This window comes from Gopherus evgoodei, chromosome 13 (genome assembly GCF_007399415.2).
Source record: "Gopherus evgoodei ecotype Sinaloan lineage chromosome 13, rGopEvg1_v1.p, whole genome shotgun sequence".
Classification (NCBI taxonomy): domain Eukaryota; kingdom Metazoa; phylum Chordata; order Testudines; family Testudinidae; genus Gopherus; species Gopherus evgoodei.
The window spans coordinates 4,262,368-4,284,185 of NC_044334.1; the positions used below are offsets into that span (position 1 = coordinate 4,262,368).

Here is a 21,818-nt window from a genome sequence, read left to right on the forward strand (position 1 = left end):
AGGGAGGTCAGGGCGCTGAGCTGGGGATGCAGGCTCTGGGTGGGGCCGGGGATGAGGGGTTTGGCATGCAGGAGAGAGCTCTGGGTTGAGGGGGCACAAGGCTGGGCCGCAGGCTTACCTCCGGCGGCTCCCGGTCAGCGGTGCAGCCAGGGTGCAGAAGCAGGCTTCCTGCCTGTCCTGGCATGTGGACCGCGCTGCTCCCTGGAAGCAGCCAGCAGCAAGTCTGGCTCCTAGGTGAAGGCGCGCAAGCAGCTCTGCATGGTTCTCGCCCGCAGGCATCGTGCCCCCCGCCCAGCTTCCATTGGGCAGGAACTGGCCACTGGGAGTGCAGAGCCAGTGCTTGGGGTGGGGGCAGCGCGTGGAGCCTTGTGGCCCCCCTGCCGAGGAGCCAGACCTGCTGATGGCTGCTTCCGGGGCGCAGCACGGTGTCAGAACAGGTAGGGACTACTAGTTTTTACTGGCCGGCTGCCAGGGTCCCTGGGTGCTGAGCAAGGCGTCCCAGTACCTTGCATTCTGCGACCTAGTACTGGGTCGCAACGCGAAGTTTGAAAACCAGTGGTCTACACTACAGTGCTACATTGGCGCAGCTGCAGCATATCTGGTGAAGACACTATGCTGATGGGAGAGCGTCTCATGCTGACATAGCACCAGTGTGGTCAGCGCGTGTTCACTGTAACATGCGTCACTCGGAGGATGTCTTTTTCACACCCCTGAGGGATGTAAGTTATATCAACTTAAGAATAGTCTAGACCAGCTCTTAATGTAGAAGATTGTCATCAACAATCAATCAGTCCTGGAGCCCATAGTGTAATAACTGATATTTTCTTTAGGAACTGTTCAGAATTTTTCTTTGTTTTAAATACAAACAAAACCGGTGTGTTTCAGTTCATCCTAGACACTGTAACTACTTGACTGGTGCAATCTGTACAGAATGCACTTATGTTTACAATTGTACTTTGCATTTATGTAACACTTTTCATCAAATTATCCCCAGTTAATCTTACAATTAGATCTTGGAGTATCCCAGTGAAATAAATATTCTCAGTTTACATATTGGGAAACTGAGGCCTAGAGCATTTAAGTGACTTGCTTAGGGTCATTCAGTGACAGGGTGGGGACTAGAACATCGGAGTCCTGGCTGCTGCTCTAAATTATAGGCTACATGCCCTAATCTGCGGGTTATTTTCTCTGTACCATCCCAGTCCCCATGGTATCTGAGTGCCTCTTTACTATACTGTATTAGGAGCAACTAACTTCGTATTTAGGAAATTAAAACACGAGAAATGGTCGCTTATCTTCCCATGATATGTAACAATGCGATTATATAAGCTGTCTCCCCAAGAGGATTGGCTTATCTGGGTGGAGAGAATTGCTATGTAAGCTAGATGCCATAATGGTTTATGGTTAAAGTATTTACAGTTTGAGACATGCTGTATTTGCTTTGCAAGTTAGGGAGAAACTGGAGCCAGTTCATGCTAGCTTTAGTTGTAAGAGATAGATAAGAAAAGTTCTACTGCCTTTGCAAAGCGTGAACCATAAGCGCTAAGCTTTCCTACCCTGAAGTGTATGGTGCTTTCCAGGGGCCATCTTTGTGCCAAATGTTTCTCCAGAAAGATACAGTAACAATCTGTTGTAATGTTTTGTGTTGTATCTTAAAATGCTCTGCTCAAAAAGGGGTGCACAGCTTCATTTGGCCTCCTATTTCCTAGACATCGGCTGCATGTGTGTGCATACCTCTGTACTGTACACCTTGCCCTGTGGCATTGCTTTGGGACAGGCACTGTCTCTTTGTTCTGTGTTTATACAGTTCTTAGCACCGTGGGGTCCTGGTCCATGACTAGGAGTCCAACGTGCTATGGCAGAGCAAAAATAAATAGCAAATGCTGAAAACCTGTACTGGTCTCTGATGGTCTGGCCCAACAACCCTCATGGTACTGTAGAGAACTGTCTCAAGGGTTCAGCGTTTAAGGTGCAGGCTCAATGATGTATCTGTCTAGATAAGTGGTCTCCAGTTGAAAGCATGCCTTGAAGATTATCAAATCCAGGCTGTGAGCCACCAAGGAGAGAAGCAGTTTCCAAAGCTGAGGGTCCCTCTTTGAGAACACCTTGCTGCCCAAGATCCGTCTGTGCCTACTGCAGATAAGAGCACAATTCGCTGTGCTTGCTGACTGAGACTTGCATTCTGCAGTTGGGATGGTGGCAGTCTACCGGGGACCATCCAGTATGCCTGTGTTGGATTGCCATTAATAAGGCTTGTGGGCGCAGGAAAATCCCTCTGTCTCCTGCACCTCAGATATACTTGCCTCTTGTTTGTAATGCACCATCCAGGCTGCTGTGCAAGTTAGCATTGCTTTGTGTATTATCTTGTTGTGTCACCATGTAAGTATGTTGTTAAAGGCTGAGGTAACTAACTGGCTTACGGATGCACAAAATGTTGCTTTCCTGCTCTCTGAATGAGGTGACAAATGTGCTTGCTCTTTCACAAAAGCTTTGGTACCTGCCTGCTTAGGTAGCTGAACTCTTAAGGTATGTTTACACAGGAAAGAAAAACTCACAGATTGCCCACTGTGCCAGCTGACGTGGGCTCATGCTGCAGGGCTGTCTCATTGCTGTGTAGACTTCCAGGCTTGGTCGGGAGCCTGGGCTTGGGACCTGCAGGGTGGGAGGGTCTCAGATCTTGGGCTCCAGCCTGAGCAGAGAAGTCTACACAGCAGTAAGACCGCTCTGCAGCCTGAGTCGGCTGGCATGTGCCAGCTGTGGGGTTTCCTTTGCTGTGTAGACATGCCCTTAGCTAAAGTGAACCATATCTGTTGTGTGTATGGATGGGTTCTGTACTTCAGTCATTCAGGATAATGACTTTGACCTGAAATGGGAAAAGGTTTGAAGATACAGAACATCTGTAAGACAAAGGAAGCATGTGTTAACTTGAAAGCCTTTGTTAAAATAGATGCTGGAGGAGCTGTAATTGGTACCACAGGATAAGGATTTAAAATCAAGTTAATGCATTGAAATATCTGGATGTTAGTTTTATTCTCTCTCTCTCTCTCTCTCTCTCTCTCTCTCCCCCCCCACCTCCCGCCTTCTGGAAACTGCATGTTTTGGTACCAGGACAGAATGGCAGTTTTACTCTTTGGCTTATTGGCTGCTTGGCCAGAGGACCTGGCAGGATCTCAAGTGAATCTGGAGAAATGTGTGCCAATCCCAGATGGGACAGCTGAGAATTCATTTTGCAGCTTATTTGTACATATTCAAGTTTGAAAACATTCGTTCACTTATGCAATACTTGCACTGTCAGACTCGAGCAGTTCTTTAGGTCATCTACTGTCTTTCATATTGAAATTACTATCTTGTATCTGGCAATTAGTGTTTGTTTTTGCTGCCTTCAAAATATACTGAACAATTGCAAGTGATGGTGCTTCTTCTATAGATGGCCTTTGCAGTCATGATGTTGGGGAATCTGATTAGTTTAGTTCCCTAAACAAGGCTCTAATGTACCGAGCATTTGGATTAAGAAATTACTGAGAATGCAGTAGTTCAAGACTGTTACATTTCTTAGAGTGGAAAAATGTCTTATTGTTGTTTTACCCTGTTCACTGTTACAGCAGGGGTTAATTTGGCCCAATGTAACTCCGGTCTGGCCAAATGGCACACGTTGGGTACATTGGCTTATGTTGGACACTTTTGGACAGCAAACAAACTGACAATGCTGCATAGCTGTAGGACTAGCCCAGCAAGTTGAGGCTAGTAGCAGAGACATCTCAGTGGATGTCAGAGGCAGCGTGCTGGAAGGGGAGCACTCTATTCTTGTGCCCCTGGCTACCCACTTCTCCCTACCTCCCCTACAGGTGGGTTAGATAATATTTATTCTTCCTCTCCTATTTTATTTCTCTACCTGTAGTGCTGGGTGCTTTACTTGTTCTGCCTGATACATCTCTCTATCAGGCAGAGCCAATGGAGTGCTTGCTATCAGGCAGGGCTGTCTGGGGAAGTGTCTTTACTTGGTGAGTCTGACTCAGTGTTGGCTTGTACGTTTGCATGCTCTGGCTGCGCTAGGTTGCTTAGGTTTCAGAGTGGTAGCCGTGTTAGTCTGTATCAGCAAAAAGAACGGGAAGTACTTCTGGCAGTTTAGAGACTAACAAATTTATTTGACAATAAGTCCCACTTATATTTGTAGTGGAAGTTCTCAGATATTAAAATTTTAGTGCATCAAGAGAATTGACACCTGTAACACCTTCACAATCAGGCAGGTTCTTTTTTTAGAAATCTGTAGTGTTGCAGTTTTTTCTTGTAGATGTTAAGGCATGTTGCAATTTGGGGAGATAGAGCACTTTATCAAGCCCTCAGCTGCTTTCTCCCTCTCATGCATTTTCCTGTCAGTTCTCAGTTGGTAGCTGGAATGATTTAGTTGATGTATAACTCAAGAAGCATTTTCAACAATACCTTGAAGTCAATAGGGTTTATATTCTTCTCTCTATGTGGCTATTATTCTTGTTAAGCTTAATCAAACTACTCACATCTGTTTCTTCACTAAGTGTTTGTAGAGTGAGAAATCCTATGCTTATATAAATACCTCAAGAGAATAACTAGGCTCGTGTCTGAGCACCTGAGTGTATCTGTCATAAATTGGCTTCGGACTCAATTTACCATGGGAATGGCAGCTAGATTGGATTCTGATCAGCTGCTTCAGTTTCGGATGTGGTGGCTAGTGCATCTTTTGATTGATAAGCAGTTCAGTCCTTTTTATAAAATGATAATCAAATTGATGTGGCATCATTGATGTTTCCTGGGGGGAGCTACAGGAGAAAGGATTTTAATCTTCTTTCCCTATCATGACTCCCAGTAATGTTGCAAACGAAGTGCTCAGGCCTTAGCTAATCGGCCAGAAGTAGTTGGAAAAGGTGGGGTTTGAGACTCCAAATGACATCCAAAGCCAGTGCCCTGGTAGGAAACCACCTTCCATCATTTGAGCCATTGGGCAGGAGTTTTTTCAACCCTAGTAAGTGAATGTTGTGGAGAGACCAGAGCCCACATTTGGCAGTATGTGCCTGTCAATTTGCTTCCCAGGTAAAAAAAATTCTCTGACATGCTCATTAAAACTAAATCTGGAAGAGACCCATATGTGTAACCTTCAAAAGAGTGAGAAAAGCCAGCGAGTCGAGTAGTAGAATCGAGCAGATTGATACTGCCTTGTTAACTTTGTTACCCTGATAAGAAAACTAGGTCAGCTGCATAGAGGAAGGCATTTTATTATCTACATACCTCTCTTGACTGGATTCCTGCGCTTGATTCTTCTAGTAGGATTGCTGAGTGGTAGTTTTGCAGAGAGGATTGAGCACTCTGGCTGCCTAGTGTTTTACTCACCACAGATGATGGGCTCAGTTCTAGTCCTGAGCTCTGTTGCTGCAGAGGTGATGCATTCAGTCCCTCAGAGTGTAGGTAGCACCTTCCTCTACTTTTGAGCAATGCCTCTCGCAGAAGCACAGAAGACCATTGGCTAGGTTGAGAAGGATATTGGTCTGTTTCTGGTAGGTGGACAAAGATATGGATGTGAGGAGGGATTCCCCTTAAGGTTTCTTTCCTACACCATTTAAAGAAACAGAAACAAGCCTGTAGTAGAGGTAACAAGTCTCCCGCGTTGGAACAGATGGGAAATCTGGGTAAGGCCTTTTGTGTTCTTTTGTGAGTATTGGACATTTGCTGGAGGACTCTTTTTTTTTTCTTTCAAGTAGGTTTTTTTTGTTCAGAGTCATTAATCTGGAGGTCCTGAAGAGGTGGTTGAAGACAGTACCCCATGGAGGGATATAGTTTCCTTATCCTGTTAGGCTTTGTCTAAATGAGCAAGCTTTATAGCCATAGTTCATCAGTGGTGAAGCTCCACTGGCGGAAGCAGAAGTGGAAGCGGTAGCATAAACCGGGCTTGGGTGCTTTTACATTTGTCTAACCCAATATTTGTGAGCATAGATGCAGTGTAACTGAATGTCTCTATTAGATTTCATTGTGTGTGCAAGTGTTTGGGGTTTCATGAGTTGTTTTGCCCTCATTGCCTGGATCTTTGTTGTGGGGTTTATTGCATTATTTATAATGCATCTCACTCCCCTCTTCATTTATCTTCTATTTATTCTATTTTTCATCATTAGCAGTCTTTTTATTCATTTCTTTGTCAAACTGAAAATTTTAACATTTCTGAATTTGTAACACTTCCTAGTCGGGATAAAATCAAATGTCCTGCTAGTTTATGTGGCTTAGGTTCTCCTCACATAACCGAATCTTGCTGGTGGTCGTGGTGGTTTTTGGGACAGCTGGAAATTTCACAGAGTTTATAGTCTGTCTTTTTGTCTTTAAAATGAACTGAAGTCAGGGGTGGGATCATCTTGTTCAGCCTAGACTTTTCTTTACCAGGCAGATTATTTTTCAGTACACAAATAAGATACATCCTAGGTCTGTGATGTGTGACAATGTGAAGCCTGGGTTAAATTTTCCGAATGCCTGAAAATAAAGGTTTTTTTCACTGCTGCAGTTGGTATGAATAGTCCCAAGCCTTAATACAAAGTGATGAGATGCAACGGAAGAATGGCCTTGTGTTTACAAACCCAAGACCTGGGACTCAGGGTATTGGCTTTTAGTCATGCCTCTGCTATTGGCATTCATCCTGTGTGATCCTGGACAGTCACTTAACCTATCTGAGCCTCCATTGCCTCATCTGTAAAAAGAAACTAATAGGGTGAAGTTAGCCATAAGTCATTAATGTTGTAAGACACTTTGTACTACTTCAGTCCTGTCCGTCAGAGGATCTCAGAGCATAAATCTTGGTACAGTGCTATATATAGCACTTGGTACAGTGCTATATTGCATGATATACAGATGTTAAAAAATGATAGCCTAGGAGTTCTTATATCAAAACATGCCAGTAGTCTATATTCTCAGTCTCTAATAGTGGTCGTTTTGCCAATCCTTAGCATTCAAAAATCATGAGTTAAGCCCCAAGAACTTGTGTAATTAAAAAAAACATTTTTGGCTCTTCTTATTGGCTTCAGAGTTTGTTTTCAAGCTTTCCTCCACAACTCCCGTGGGCTAAAAGCATTCTGCTTTTTAAAATGAAATCTGAGATTCTCACGTATTCCCATGACCACAGGAGCTGTAGCTTTAGGGAATCATAAGGCTTGATAAAATTGAGACTTGGCACCGCTGCTTGAGTGGTCTTTGTGAGATGTTGCCGTGGAAAGTGGTGAATCCATCAGCCCCTTTATCATAAACTTAATTATGCACGATGACACCATGTGAGTAAATGTCTTCTGACCTAGATGGTGATCAGCTCAGGCCTGGAAGAATGAGGATTGCAATCTCTTGTAACTTCTAGCATTCCTAGTCTAACTGCAGATGCAGTTAACTTTTTCTAGAGTAAGCTGCTTGCTTTAATATCTTGTGGCAGTGAGCTCCCTGTGTTTATTATGCTGGGTTCATTCAGTAACAAGGGATTTCATTCTCTCCAGTGTCCCCTCTTTTCGTTAGGGTTCCATCAGCTATGCCAACCTCATGACTGCTTGTCAACTATAGAGCTGCTTGTCTACCCCTCACGTGAACATTTGTGCACTTTCTCCCATGCTGCCTGTTAGATGCCCTCCCAGAACTGAACTTGTGAGGCTGTTACCATCTCCAAATGCCTTCTCAAAGCCCTCTGCTGCTGAAATATCCCCAAGAAATCATCCAGGACTACATGATCAGGCAGATAGGTGGTTGGGGCAGGTGACTGGGGAGCAGTTGTAGAAAATCAATAATTCTTTGTAATTCAAAATATAAAAAGTGGGATGTGTGTGCACATATATGTAAACATGCACACACACTAGGTATTGCACGCGTATGTGCACGCAATGTTAAAAGCATTTTGGAGGTTGCAAAGTCAAGCATTCAAGTTAGGAAATACTACAATTAAGGTTGCTTGTGCAACCTTTTAATTTTTTTTTAAAGGTGAATAGAAAAAGCAAATTCCACCAAAACCTACCAGATTTGATTGCCTCAGCACCTCCACTGTTCATATGTTGCTCGTTGCTAGATTGGGTCAAAGACCGTGTCTAGCTCTCTGTGCAGTTTCCAGCACAACAGAGTTCCAGTCCTGAATTAAGCCTTTGTGGGAGGCTACCATAAAATGTTACTTTCCTTATCTTGCTGGGAATCTTGCCTGGAAGGAAAAACACCCTCCTTTCACATCAAAGGTACCAGCTTTTTATAAGGCGATTCTGCAAAGAAGCTCTTCCCGTAAGGTTGGCATGTAAATTGTTTTTACTGAAAATGGCCTCTGGCTGAATTAATGTTTTATATCAGCCATTCCTTTTGAGTGTCTGGCCCTCCCAAAGGATCACATCCACGTGGGTTGAACAGGATTTTGCCTTTCGCAGGGGGTTTTCCTGTAAGCTCTTCCCTAGCAGGATGTGTTTCCTCTCTCATAAGCAGGCTGAAAACCCTCCAAGCCACAAACTGTATCTGTTGGACTTTTTAGAAGATAAGTCCTTTATTAAACAGGAAGATAGGCAAATCCAGGGTAACTTTTGTGACTCTTCATGATGGAAGATCAGGAGGAAATTGAATGGTACTATGCAGACATGTGCAGTGTCAACTCTTAGAATCTTAGAAATGTAGGTCTGAGGCTGCTAGGGATCTTGAAAGATCCCTTAGTTCAGCCCTGCCATGCTGAGGCAGGACCAAGTATTTCTAGACCATCCCTGGCAGGTGTTCCTCTAATCTGTTCTTGAACATTCAGGTGATTTCTAAGGTCTGCTTTGAACACTGTTGCAAGGGGCCAGATTCTATGCCTAGTACTCTGGGCCTGTACAATGGCTTCTGCCATCAATCAGGTTTGGATGGATGTAACCAAAGGTAGAGTTTGGCCACAAGTCTCTTAGCATTAGAAAGCTGAAGGGTGTTTATCCAGATGCGCCCCATACAGCATGAGTTGTAAACACTCTGCATTATAAAGCGTTGCATGGGAGCACCGTGTATAGCTAGAGGTCTGTTAGCACTTCCATTGGTACCCTCTTGGAAGGGTATATAAAGCTTCTGTTTTAATTTTGCTGTGGGTTGTAACTCTAGCAATATTAAAACCCTTCCCAGCAGGCGTCTTTAGCCCTCCTAATTTGTACTCTGCTGAGACAAATATCCCATACTTTGCAGACATACCCTGATATCCTCTCCCCACTACTCAGTAAAGATTTGAAATGAACAGTGCTGTAATGAGTCGTCTCTGACATTCTTGCTCTTAGGAGACGCTACAGTATCCTTACAGAAATAGCATTGGTAGGTAAAACCGCAATTAGCGAAGCGAGTGAACAAAGGACATTTCATGATGTGTACCCTGCCTAAGTCACCCAGGCTTCCCGGTCATTAGCCTGAATTAGCCTGGTCCTACTATATTTTGCCTATTTGATAACGGGCTGAATCCATCTTTTAAAATGGCGTATGGCTTCAGGTGCACATCAGGGTTTATCTAATAATTGCAGAGGTGAAAATGCTATCCTCTTTGCTAGACAGTAACTTTTTTCCCTAGGGGTTGCCTTCTGTTCCTGCAGTCTGCCTCCTTTGACTCTGAACTAACCCTGCAAAGAGAACCAGCAGGCTTCAGCTGTCATTTTTTTAGATAGTGGGGGAGGGGATGCTTTGCAGCACTTGACTATTGGGAAATTAATTAGGATACTAAACCTCTTCAGGCTGGAACTGCAGGGAAAGAAATCTCTTCACTGGGTTTCGAGGGCCAAGCTAACCCTACTTATATTTTTTACCTGGTCACTTTCCTTGGTGCATTGAAGGATCCATAGTCGCTGCTCTTTATAACTGCTCTCCTCCCTTCCCCCAGAGAAGAACCAGATCAAAATGACTGTGATCCAAAGCTGAGAATCACTCCCTATGCTATGGAAATGAGGGCTCGGTGAGCCTGGTCTCATCCTAGAGAGAGGTTTCCTTTGAGAACAGGGCATTTGGGGTTGCGGGAAAGGGTGGCAAAGGTGTGCTTCTTGAGCAAAAAGATCTTAAATGAGTAAGGAGTGTGCTTTTATGCATTGCTTAAAATGAGGCTAATTCCTAAAACCCTTCCTCAAATGACTAAAATGAGGGAAATTCACCCTGGGGACGGGAGAAAATGGAATTTTTCAGCAGCTGGTTGGGGAGGAATAGTAGAATTAAAGGTACCAGATTTGTGAGCTGGAGAGCTTGGCTTTTTTTGGTGGGGTCTCATTGTGGACCAGGTGAAATTTTTGTACCGATTGTACACAGGAAACCTTACATTTTAATATCATGTCCCTGTTCCCAGTATTAAAGACGAAAAATTGCAAAATTCCAGTATATGCTGTGCTGAGATTGAGCAATTGGGGGTTACTTGCAGGAACACAGATTTAAGTATTGGCTTTACCTTTTCTAAAACATAAGATTTTTAATGTGTTGACCCACCATGGACTGGGAAGAATGCTAAACAATGAACAGTGATGCAAAGTCTTCCTGAAAACTTATACAAAGCCCGCCCTGCTCTCCCGTCTTACCTGGATGACTAATGTTTTACTTGCTCGTCAGAAAAATTTACACACCTCAGGTAAATGAGCAAGTAGAACTTTACTGCAGAGCATTGTACCTGTGAGATGTGTTATCAGGTGAGAAGTAGTTGAGTTGGGCGTGCACACTTCCGGTTGTGTCTCGTTATTGCAACAGACAGTGTTTTTTCAGAGTAACCCTCTATTTTCTCCCCATCAACGAGTTTGGGTAATTCCTAAGTGCAATACTTGTGTTTCCTGGCAAGATGTGAAGTGACTGTCTGCAGAGAGAAGGAAGGTTCATCAAAATTAGAACTGACGGTTATAAAAATCGGGGAAGCACAGCTGTACACTGCGGTTTTGCTGACCCAAGCATTTCAAAATCATGAGATTGGCTTAAAAATAAATCAGGGGAGTTTTATAGTTACCTTCTGGTTTCTGAGTCCCTAGACTTCATGTTTTAAGGCTTTTCTGTGCAATCATGAGGGTTAGAAAGACTGGGGGCAAGAGTAATTGGAAAGCTGAAATCCTCATGTAATCACAGGACTCCAGGAGCTGAGGCTTAAACATACACAGTGAGAGACTTGCAATAAAATTGTGAGAATTAGCAATATGTAGATCCTATCTTTCATATAAATTGTATACCAGAATGTTTTGCAGCAAGTCATTGTCAGTTTAAGTGTTGGATAATAGCAAAGGGAAGAAAGAAATGAAGATACAGTGCTCGTGTTTGGAGAAGAAGCCTTTGGGGGCAGGAATATTCTTGTTGAACATTTTACCTATTGTGAGTTGTTGTCCATTTTTATGGTGCAACATAAACAAGCCAGGGTAAAAGCATGTGTCTTAATTGTGTATCTCTCCAAGTCGCTGGGATTGTACAAATAACTGCTGATCTGGTTGACCACATGGCCTCCTAAAGGTAACTTTTTGTACTGAAACTCCCTTTGTTTGTACAGCTCGTAGCACAGTGGAGTTCTGGGCCATGACTAAGGTTCTACCACAGTACCAGGTAAGGGTCTTTTTAGAAGTGCTGTTGATCAGGTCTGAAAGATTTAATCATGTGAATTACTCGTTGGGTGAGATACTGGAATTTTTTACTTGAAGCATCTTAACCGAGACCCAGACAACTTGTACGGTCCTTGGCCCTTCTTGGGGGCATTCATTCCAGCCGCTGTAAGTGCTTATGATGCTTGTTGTTTTCTCCCCACTTCGTCTGGCACAGACAGGCTAAGTGATTTGCTTGAGATCACTTGGTGAGTCAGTGGCAAAACTGGGACTGGAACCAGGGTCTCCTGACTCAGTCACCTGCTCTGTACACTCCTTCCTGTGTGGGGTCATTACAATTCCCATGCCACTTCTCAGGCAGTAGGCTTGCCTTCCTGTTGTCTTGGCAGAATCCCACTTTGAACTATTACATACAGGTCTATTTAGAATATCCCCCCTGCCAGTTCAGCTTGGGACAGCTTGCTCTTCCCTTTCTCTCTGAAAAAACTGCAACATTGTTGTCAGAGTAGCTGTGGTATTAGACATCTGTGGGATGAATATCAGTGATAGGTGATGGAATATCTGCCTAGTTTGTATATTAGTTTGTTTTTAATGTGCTCTGGACTCCTGCTGGATGAAAACTATTCAATATGCTAGGCTTCCACTGTTCTATTGAAGCTGCTGCACAGATCATAACATTATCTGTCATGGTGCTGCAATGGCTTATGTATGTAAAAAGTTATTCATGTTTGTGGGTTACTTGGGTGTTTCATTCTGATTGTGCAACTTCTGTGTCAGAGGTGTGGAGCTAGGGATAAGGCCCTTTTTTTTAGATTTTTTTTTCGCTACGCATACTTCATATTTTAACAAATGTTTGGATATTCATTAATTTTCAGTTATTTATTTGTAAATATTGAGGAGGCATAATCCCATCTAATACCAATCCTTTTTCTGTAGTGCTGCTTTTCTCTAGATCTCAAATTCACCAGTTGTCCACCAAATTTTATTTTTAAAATGACAGCTGCTTTTCTTTTAAGCTACAGGCGTTTGTAATAAAGTGCTAACTGTGGCACTTCTGTAGTTTTAAAAACCATCTAATTTATTCTGGGAAATTTTAATGAACCCTGATGAAAACAGCCTTACCCCCTCTTGTACACTCAGAGGTGAGACCGTGCGTGCTGTAAACAATCATTTAGGTTTCCTGGCTGAATTGGAGAGACTTGAAAATAGGTGACTCTATCCATGATCTGTGGTTTGGGTTATGTTATCTCATGGAGAAGAGACTCTAGGAAGCTGAGCTGTAAAAATGCCTGGGAAAGGCTAACTATTTGGCAGTTTCGTTATGGTCTTGATAGACTACTATATGCTGAATAGCTGCTTGATGCTAGTACAACAAAAATAATGCAATGAGAAATACTAAAAAAAAAAAAATGTCTGGACTGGACAACTGAAGAGACTTGGAATAATATATAGAGCCTTTTGCCTCTAGGTCACTGGTTTGAACTCAGTTAAGGTCATCAGTGGCTGAAAGTCATTACCATCTGACAGCTGTTTGGCCTGTGTGAAAACAGTTGGTGGGCTCTGTCCTATTCCTAGATAGACAGAGATCCACATTGCAGAAATTGCTACAGTACTTGGGACATGTATTATTGGTCTCTGAAAGGAAACCCAGGAATGCCTGGGCCTGGAGGCTGAGCTCCTGCCTCATTCCGGCAATGTGTGGCACGTTAGTAGAAGCTTCTGCTCACTGCTTTGGCTTTGCTGCATGGGGGGTGTCTCTGAACTAGTGGCTTCCTTCTCCAGTGCTGTCAGTCCAGCAGATTTAACTAGTGCTGCCATTCCTCTTTAAATTTATGGTCTGCATAATCTGTAGATTTTTAGATTTGAGGCAAGTCTGCTGTACAGATGTCCTGCTCCAGAGTCCTGGTGCTCACTGTTTGACGTTGTCACCACAGGCATGGGGATTTTGCAGGAAAGAGACAAATTCCAGAAAGTTTCTCATATTTATGTGGAAACTTGAGGTACTTCACTGAGTAATTGAGTGTTTCTATTAAGAGTGATATAAATGTTTTTAACTGTGCGACAACTCAGCCAATTCTGGTGAGAGCTTTACTCCAGATGTACAAATCATTCACTTTTTAGCTCCCAGACTTTTTACAAATAAGCTATTCTTAAGCCTATCTTACAGTGTACTTGTGTGCAGAGTTCTGGAAGTTAAAATGGGATGTGTGTTGAGTAACCTTTCATAATTTTTGCTCGCCAGGCGGACTGTGCACACACAAGCACATCCACTGTGGTGTGCAAAAGCATTTCAGTTTACCACTTCACTGCAGAAATAATCAGAACCAATATTTCCTTAACAAGTAGCTTTGAACTGGAGTAGCATTTTCCCAGTCCTGGTGTGTAACCATGGACCTATGGAGAGGCAAACTTAGAGCAGGACTCTGATTTCTGTTGCTCAGAGGTTGGGCATTGCAGAAGTCGTTTTCAATCTCTAAAGGCAAGAAAGTATGTGGAGGTTCCTCACTTACCTGTGAACTGATAAATTCTGGAGGAAAAAATCTCCTACAATGAGAGGACTCCTTTGATGTTTTCCGGTAAGTTTCAGAAGGGATCAATCTGGAAGTTGGAGATGCCAATGGAAAATATGCTGCCCCTCACTCCCCTTGAGATCCAGTGTTCCTATGAAGTGTTACCCCCATGCAGTCTACGCAGAGGCAGGGGGCTGGAATTTTCTATGCCAGTGAACTTCCCTCTATTCTAACTCAAGACAGTCAGTTTCTTAGGCAGAGGAGGAGCAAAGCAAACAAGCTAACAAAGTCAATTCTAGTCATTAGCTTGCTTTCCTTCTTCCTGCTTAGGAAATAAACTTATTTTCAGTAAGATTTTTGAGTTAGCTATCTTACTTGTGAACCGACTTCCATTTCTGAGAGTTTGTTTTATCATTTATATTTCCTAGAAAGTAAATAAATTAATCAAAAACAAAATACATTTCTCATCCCATGACCCTAAACAATTTTTAAATATGTAGAAACTCACCTGAAAAACCCATTGAGTTGGGTGCTCCTTTACTGGAATAAAAGGAATATAATCACAATAGGGAAAATGCCATTCTTTATGGAAAATTAGTCTTACCATTTTTGTTGTAAAATACAATATTGGTTAAACTCCAATTCTGTTATGCTTGGTACAAGTCAGTGTAATTCTGACATCTTATTAAAAAAATAGAACGTTCCTTTCAAAACCAGTTGTTACTAGCACTGTTAGAACTGTAGAGTGGCCAGGATCTGAAACTGGGCATCTGTATGAGTAGGAGTAATGACTGAAAGCTGCTGCATCTCCTGCAATACCGGGTACTTGACTGACTCTTTGAGTTCGCTAGCATACATAGGCAGGTGGGTTCTAGAAAAACAGACCAGACAACGTGCACTTAACTGGCCAAGTTTTTCTGAAGCTCCTGTTCTCTTTCTCCGCAGACACAATGAGACGAGTGGTACGACAGAGCAAATTTCGGCATGTGTTTGGGCAAGCAGTGAAAAATGACCAGTGTTATGACGACATCCGGGTTTCCCGTGTTACCTGGGATAGTTCCTTTTGTGTAGTAAACCCCAAATTTGTTGCAATAATCATAGAAGCTAGTGGTGGTGGAGCGTTCCTGGTGCTGCCCTTGCACAAGGTAGGTGCTTTTGAAAGTTTCTCGTTATTGCCTCCATAGAGTGAAGCTGTTATCTCAACATTATTTATGGGAAGTCTTACTTCAGAGCTGTTTTTTGGAATGACAGATGCCAGTTTCTGATGCCATTAGCTGGAGTCTTGCATGCCTCAGTAATCATTCTAATGCTTCCTTTTAAATGAAACGCAGTAAATAAAAGTGGTTTGCTTAACTAATTTGGACCAGCTCTATATGAAAAAAGTGCATGATTAGAATGATGTGCTACCACAAGGAAATTGTTTGCTATAGTGATGGTCCATCCTTTTACCGCCAGGATTTTAGCTTTCTAAGATACCCAGGTATCTCATACGTCTCAGTGTGGTATTGCATTAATTACTTTCTGCGTTTGACTAGCAACAGTTAGGTAGCAAAATAAAGAATGAAAAAAGAGGTGGTCTGATTCTTAAAGACCATGGAGGTCTTTGAGCATATGTGTGGCATGGCCACAGCTGGCCTGGGTGAGGCCAGTCAGGCTGTGGGGCTAAAAACTGCTGTGTAGACAATCACACTTGGGATGGAGCCCAAGCTCTGGGACCTTTCACACTTGTAGGGTTCCACAGCCCAGGTTCCAGCCCAAGTCTGAACGTCTACACAACACTTGTTCAGTCCAGAGCCTGAGCACTGTGAGCCCAAATGAGTTGAGCCAGGCCAGTCACTATTTCTGTTTTTAAATCCATGTATAGATGTACCCTAAGAATCAGATGATCTCCTCCTGTTCAATCTGCTGTTTGGCTCTTTAGGATAGTCTTTCATTCTAGGCTCTACCTGTTCAGTGCTGGTATAAATACCAGAATAACCCAAGTGAGATAACTGCTCCTGCCACATCTCCGACCAGTCTCTGAGCTCACATGAATGATTCCCTGAGCAGACTGCTACTGCACTTCAGCCAGAGCCCTGTTACCGTCCGCAGCTAGAGTATGATAGCGGGGAGACATGCCACAAATCTGACAGATATTTTAAGATTCTGTACAAGCAAAAGGCAGCTATAACTGATAAATAACCTTACAGGGAAGTTGTATTAGATGGCCACCTCCTGGTATTTCTGTAACCTTATAAATATATGCACTCACGTTACAAATTCTATTGTCCCAAAGGCGAATACAAAATGCAGGATAACTGCTCAGATGGAAGGGCATAGGGAGAGACTGTTGGAAGAGATCAGTGCTGGAAGGCTTCATGACAGTCTTTGTAACTATGGCATAAAAACGTATAAAGCAGTAGGATGATGTCTCATAGATATAGCAAATGAAAATAAGGATATGTCTGTATGTAAAGCACTGCAGTGGCGCAGCTGTGCCTCTGCAGTGCATCTGTTGAAGACCTCTATGCCGACAGGGGAGAGCTCTCCTGTTGGCATAAAAAGCAAATTCGCGGGCAGCCGAATTAGCTTTCCTGCCAACATAGCACTGTGCACACGAGCACTTCTTTATGTAACTTGTGCATGGGTTTTTTACATGTTTCTGACTTCATGTAACTAAGTGGGATGGAATATTCACATCCGTGAGCGACATACATTTTGTCAACATAGCCTTAGTCCTTACACAGAATCACCCCAAGGTATCTCTGCAGTGGGTCACAAAATACCTTTTTGTTTTCTGTGCTGGAAAGAAATATTCAAAGCTCCCCTTTTGATAGATTGACTTTTAGCACAGTCAGTTGGTAAGTTGTTCATAATTTCAGTTACAAATCCTTTAAATGAGCTTATCAGGTTGATTAATTCATGTGCCATCTGTTTTAAAAAAAAACAAACCCTAAAACCCTGAATACATCACCATTGACTCTTGTTTCAGAGCACTAGTTCCTCTTCAAAAGAGGACTGTCATTTTGGAAGAGAGGTAAGATTATGACATAGCAAGAGAATACATTGGTCCAAGATGATTGGGGGGAAACAGAAAAAAGAATAGCCCAGTCTGCATATGTGTGTATGTGGGATCTCTTCCCCAAAACTGTAGCTCTGGCTTCATAGAAACATTAGTTAGGAGCATAGGCATGGCCTTATCAGCTCATACCAGTGGTCCATCTAGTCACGTATCCTATCTGACACTTAACTGAACCTGATGTATTCCTCTGCTTGATTGGGGAATGACATACCGGGCGAGAAGTATCTTCCTAACCCAAGCAGTGTCCCCCTCCCTCCTGGAGCTGGGGCTGTGGGTAGAGCTGCAGCTGGGTGGTGGGATGGGGACATGGACAGGAGTAAGTGGGCTGAGGCTGGGGGCCCGGGCGCAGGGCAGAGCTGGGTGGTGCTCCCTCCCTGCCCCCGATAGGAACTGGCCTGGGCCCACCCACGCCCCCCCCCATGTTTCTCCATGCCCCCCTAGGGGGGCGTGACCCACAGTTTGAGGACGTCTGCACTAGGCTCAGTTATATTTTGAGGCAACGTGTTCCATAAGTTAATTGTGTTACATATTTCCTTACTCCTCAATTTCTTTCAATTTCATGGAATGTTCCCTTATTCTTGTTTTAGGAGTGCTGTTTTTTACATGTTTGTAGCTCATTATTTTATATTCCTTTCATCATGACTGCTCTTGCACTTCTCCTGTCTCAGCTAAACACTTCCAGTGTCTTCAGTCTCTTCTTATCAAAGTCTGTTCTGGCTTCTAATCTTTTTATTGTCCATCTCTGGATCACTCCTACTTCAGCAATATGTTTTGAGATAGGGTGACCAAAATTAAGCACAGTGTTCATGTGGAGTGTGTATCATGCCATTGATTTACATATTCACATCATAATATTTTCACTTTCTCTTCCATTCCTTAAACAGCAGAACATTTTATTATCTGATTGCCACTGTCAGAGGTTTTCGCTGAGCTGTCCGCAAATGACTTCTGCTAACATCCTTGCCATCGTGTTCACTTTCAAAAGGGCTGATGTAAATTTTTTGTGTTTTGATGATTTCCATAAAACTAAACTCTGTGCAATCCGGAGAGACCAAGGACGTGCCAGAGCCAGTAGAGAGAGAACTTCCTTCTCAGCTTAATTGCAACGTAACTATCAAATTCTTTACTTAGTGTGTGGGTCTCTGCAAAATACTTTTAATGTGGCTTGATCTATTATTCAGGGTTAGACCAAACCATATTATAAAAGGAAAGTAAACGGAGTTTATTTTCTCAAATTTGTGTTTTCCTTTACATTTTCTAAGTTTTCAAAAAAATATATATATATTTTTTTTTTGTGGTAAGTTTTTGTTTCTATTCAAGTGGCTATCCAGTCTTGCATGGACATTTGACATAATATACAGTGCAAAGGCTAAAGAATGTTAAATGTTGAGATGAGATGGCTGACTTATCAATTAATAAACATTATCAAGGACCTTATTTATCAAGGCATCTGTCATGCCCTAGAATATCCCTCCTTTTAAAAGGAAGTGAAATATTAATTTCTTCTCTCCAGCATCTCTGCTTGTTGCTGTCAGTTGATAAGCAAAGCTTGGGTAAAATAACAAATCTTTGATTTCTGGCTTCTGCCATGGAGCATTATTTTTCTCTGACTCTGCAGAAGCCTGACTGATTCAGGAGCAAACAGGTTTGAGCCCTAGCACCCGTGGAACATCTGACTAGCTTGGAGCAAACATGCCTCCCCCACCTTCTCATGTATGGAAGGCCTACATTGCTGATGCCAAGCTGACTCATCTAGGCCATGCTGGGAGAGCATAGTTATGCCAACACAATGTGGAAAGCACCCGGAGGCTCAGATCCAGCATATTTGCAGCATGCTACATTCAAAAGGGTGCACGGACCCTTCTGCTTACACCAGCCTCTCTAAACCCTGGAGCGTGATGGCTGCAGCCAGTATGGTGGTCTTTCTACCTGGCTTCGACGCGTCCTTGCCCAGTCTGGGGTTGAGAATGAGTCTGTACTGCCGAAATCGAGATGTTCAAACTCCCAGTTCAGTTCTGATACCCTGAGTTAGTTTGTCACCATGATAGAAGGTTTTCTGGGGTAGATGGTATGTCTGTTTGCTTCGTTACCAGCATCAGAACTATTAATTGAAGATCTCCACCAGCACAGCTAAACCAAATGCCTGTCCTGCACCAGCACAGCTAAACCAGCTGCCTGCCCTGCAGCTCGTTAGAATCGTGTCACTAGTTTGGCAACTTCTTCACAGATTTTCCAGCAGTTCTTTGCATGTGAAAGAGATGTGCAAAGCTATATGTGGAATATGTACAGATTAATTACCTAAATACACTACACTCAAATTTTTGGTTAAAGCACTTTGGTAAACAAATCTAAAATTGTTTGAGTTTAAAACCTTATCATTGATGTTCTGCAAGCAGAGTATCCTATAAAATGCTTGAATTGCAGCAGTTTTGTGTGTATGGAGTACATTTTAATGCATTCAGGGCCAAAACCAGATCCCAGCACCTAGCCAGACCGCGAGTGGGAGTATGAAGAAGGGTCAGCAGTTGAAGTAGCCTACATGGGATGGTGACATGCCCTTCAATGGAGGGGAGTGGGAGGATCAGTGAACCAGATCCTCTAGGCCATCCACATGCTGCCATATGAGGAGCTCCCTGAGCAAGTATACATCCCCATCCTTGCATGACTCCCCCACACTCTCATCCCCTGTCTACGATCCTCTGTGACAGCCAGGATGGATTCCCCACCTGCTTCTGTAGAACTTCAGAAGTTGTTTTTGGCCCCTTCTATGGGAGCTTCCTGTGGAGCCCTAATGCTATTGGTGGCCAGTCCACACCCAGCACTTGAATCATCTTCATACAGCACACATCTCTAAAGAAGTCTTAGGAGCTTTCCCACGAAACCCGTTTCATGGTTCCTCTTGGGTTCGAAGTGAAAGCGTCACACTAGGGATGCACAGGCAGAGATTCGAGCTGCCTCCTGCCCTTCCTTGTGTGGCTGTGGAGGCTACGTCATATTCTCCCACTGCTATTAAGGTTCAGGCTGGTCAGGCAATACCAATTGCATCTCTTGTGCCATAGGTGGGAGATAGTTCAGGAGGATGCATCTGTTTTTAGCAGCATGGGGGGATGACTTAATACCTCTAGCCTTCCTGAAACCACCTATTCAAATCCCAGCAGGGTCAGCCCTTCATCCTTCCAAGGAGGAACAACTGAGTACCGCACACAGACTTTAAAAGCTGTGGCCCTCTGTATGAAGGTACCGTGGAACTTGACAGAAGAGGAGTTGCCCCAAAATTCCTTCTCCCGCAGAAGTTGTGGAGCAGGCTTTGCGTGCTGTCCTCTGCTCCCGAGGCAGCTTCCTTTCAGTGGGTCTGCGTGCGTGTGGCTAGCGAAGCACTTCGGGATGAAAGGCAGGCGCTGCAGTGAAATAAAACGCTACTGTTAGTGAAGCGTGTTCAGTGCCCACTTGCCCTTTGATTCTGGCTCGTGGGTCTTGTAAATCTGTCTGCTCCGGGGTGGCACCTGGAAATGTGAAATGGATGGTGGTGGGGGTGAGCTGAGGGGATGGAGGAGGCACCAGGTGCTGAATAATTAGGACCCGGACTGGCATAGTCCCAGCGCTTTATAGTCTCATTACCATATGAAGTGCAAGCAAATGGCTTTTATATTTGCTCCCAAGGAATCTTTGACGTATTTTCAAATTAAAATGGTCACAATGAGCCCAAAGTCCGGGCACAGAGCCCCATACAATGTCCCCCGGGGGCGATTTTTGATTATACTGAATGATTTTGACACTGCCCTGGCAGATGCATGGCTCTTCCCTCCCCCCACCCCACCCCAGCGATGAGCTGAGCGGCTTATTCTTCTTTGTGCTTCTCCTTGGCCCTGCCTCTGCTGCCGCATTTCACTGATATGTCTAACAGCAGCAGGCACTGCAGGGCTCCTGACAGTGGTTTTTACCATATATGGTCATTACAGCTCTTTGGGCTGTCAGACATCCCGAATAATTTCCACCCTTTGCTTTGATTGGCCACTTTGGGCTGGGACTGGAGGATGGTGGGATAGGGGCCGTACTGTACAAGGCGAAGCCTCTCTGAGACAAGTGTACGGGCTAGATAACGCTTAGATTCCTGGATCTGATCATGTGCCAAAGGGGTTACTGACAGCCTGGTTTTGTTTTTTGTGAGTTTCTGCTGTTCGTAGGCAAGTCTTCACGTGTGAAGAGCTCTTGGCAGCGCCTCTTGAAATGTAATACGGACAGGGATTGGAAAAAATGAGTGGAAATCAATATTGTTAAAACATTCCTGCTGGAACCTTGGCTCTCCCTACCCTTGTGAGGAAGGGAGGGATGTGGCTGATGCCTGGAATTGGAGCAAGCTCTGCTTGGAATTACAGTGTGCACTGCATCACTTAGCCGTCTGATTACACTGAGCTGGTTTCAAAACCCCACGTTTGTTCGTCAGATGCCTTTCTGGGGTGAATGGTGGTGCTGGCACGAGTGGGAGCTGGCCCGATGGTGTAACCCCTCTGTGGCGTCTGCCCTGCCTGGGTTTCTTTGCCAGCACAGTTCAGAGTGACAGTCTAGCCGATGCGAAGAGATTTTAAACCTCACTTTCCATGTTTATGTAGAACAGCTGGCTGGATGTGAAGTGGCTAGTGCTTTAGTCTCGGAGCCACGCAGCCCTGTGCTTGCAGCCAGTTTTGGGGGGGAAGGGGGCGATTGTCATGGGGCCCCCTCTGGCAGCTACTG

The 21,818-nt window shown here is 43.8% G+C and overlaps 1 protein-coding gene and 1 long non-coding RNA gene across 7 annotated transcripts in view; both read left to right on the forward strand.

Annotated features, from left to right (window-relative positions):
* Positions 1-21,818, forward strand: part of CORO1C (coronin 1C) — a 76,453-nt gene that overhangs the window by 15,298 nt on the left and 39,337 nt on the right. For 2 of the 6 annotated variants that reach the window (XM_030583328.1, XM_030583329.1), the window contains exon 2: positions 14,972-15,171. The exons of 1 other annotated variant lie outside the window; for it this stretch is intronic. In XM_030583328.1, coding sequence (XP_030439188.1) covers positions 14,972-15,171 — 200 coding nt within the window. Of the gene's footprint in view, positions 1-1,776; positions 1,783-1,997; positions 2,140-4,898; positions 4,904-11,467; positions 11,521-14,971; positions 15,172-21,818 lie in introns of those variants that run through there. 3 more of the 6 variants (XM_030583330.1, XM_030583334.1, XM_030583333.1) reach the window with 3 other exon arrangements.
* Positions 16,996-20,145, forward strand: LOC115661131. The gene is made up of 3 exons (XR_004003019.1): positions 16,996-17,042; positions 17,972-18,194; positions 18,706-20,145. It is a non-coding gene; the product is annotated as an uncharacterized LOC115661131 (long non-coding RNA).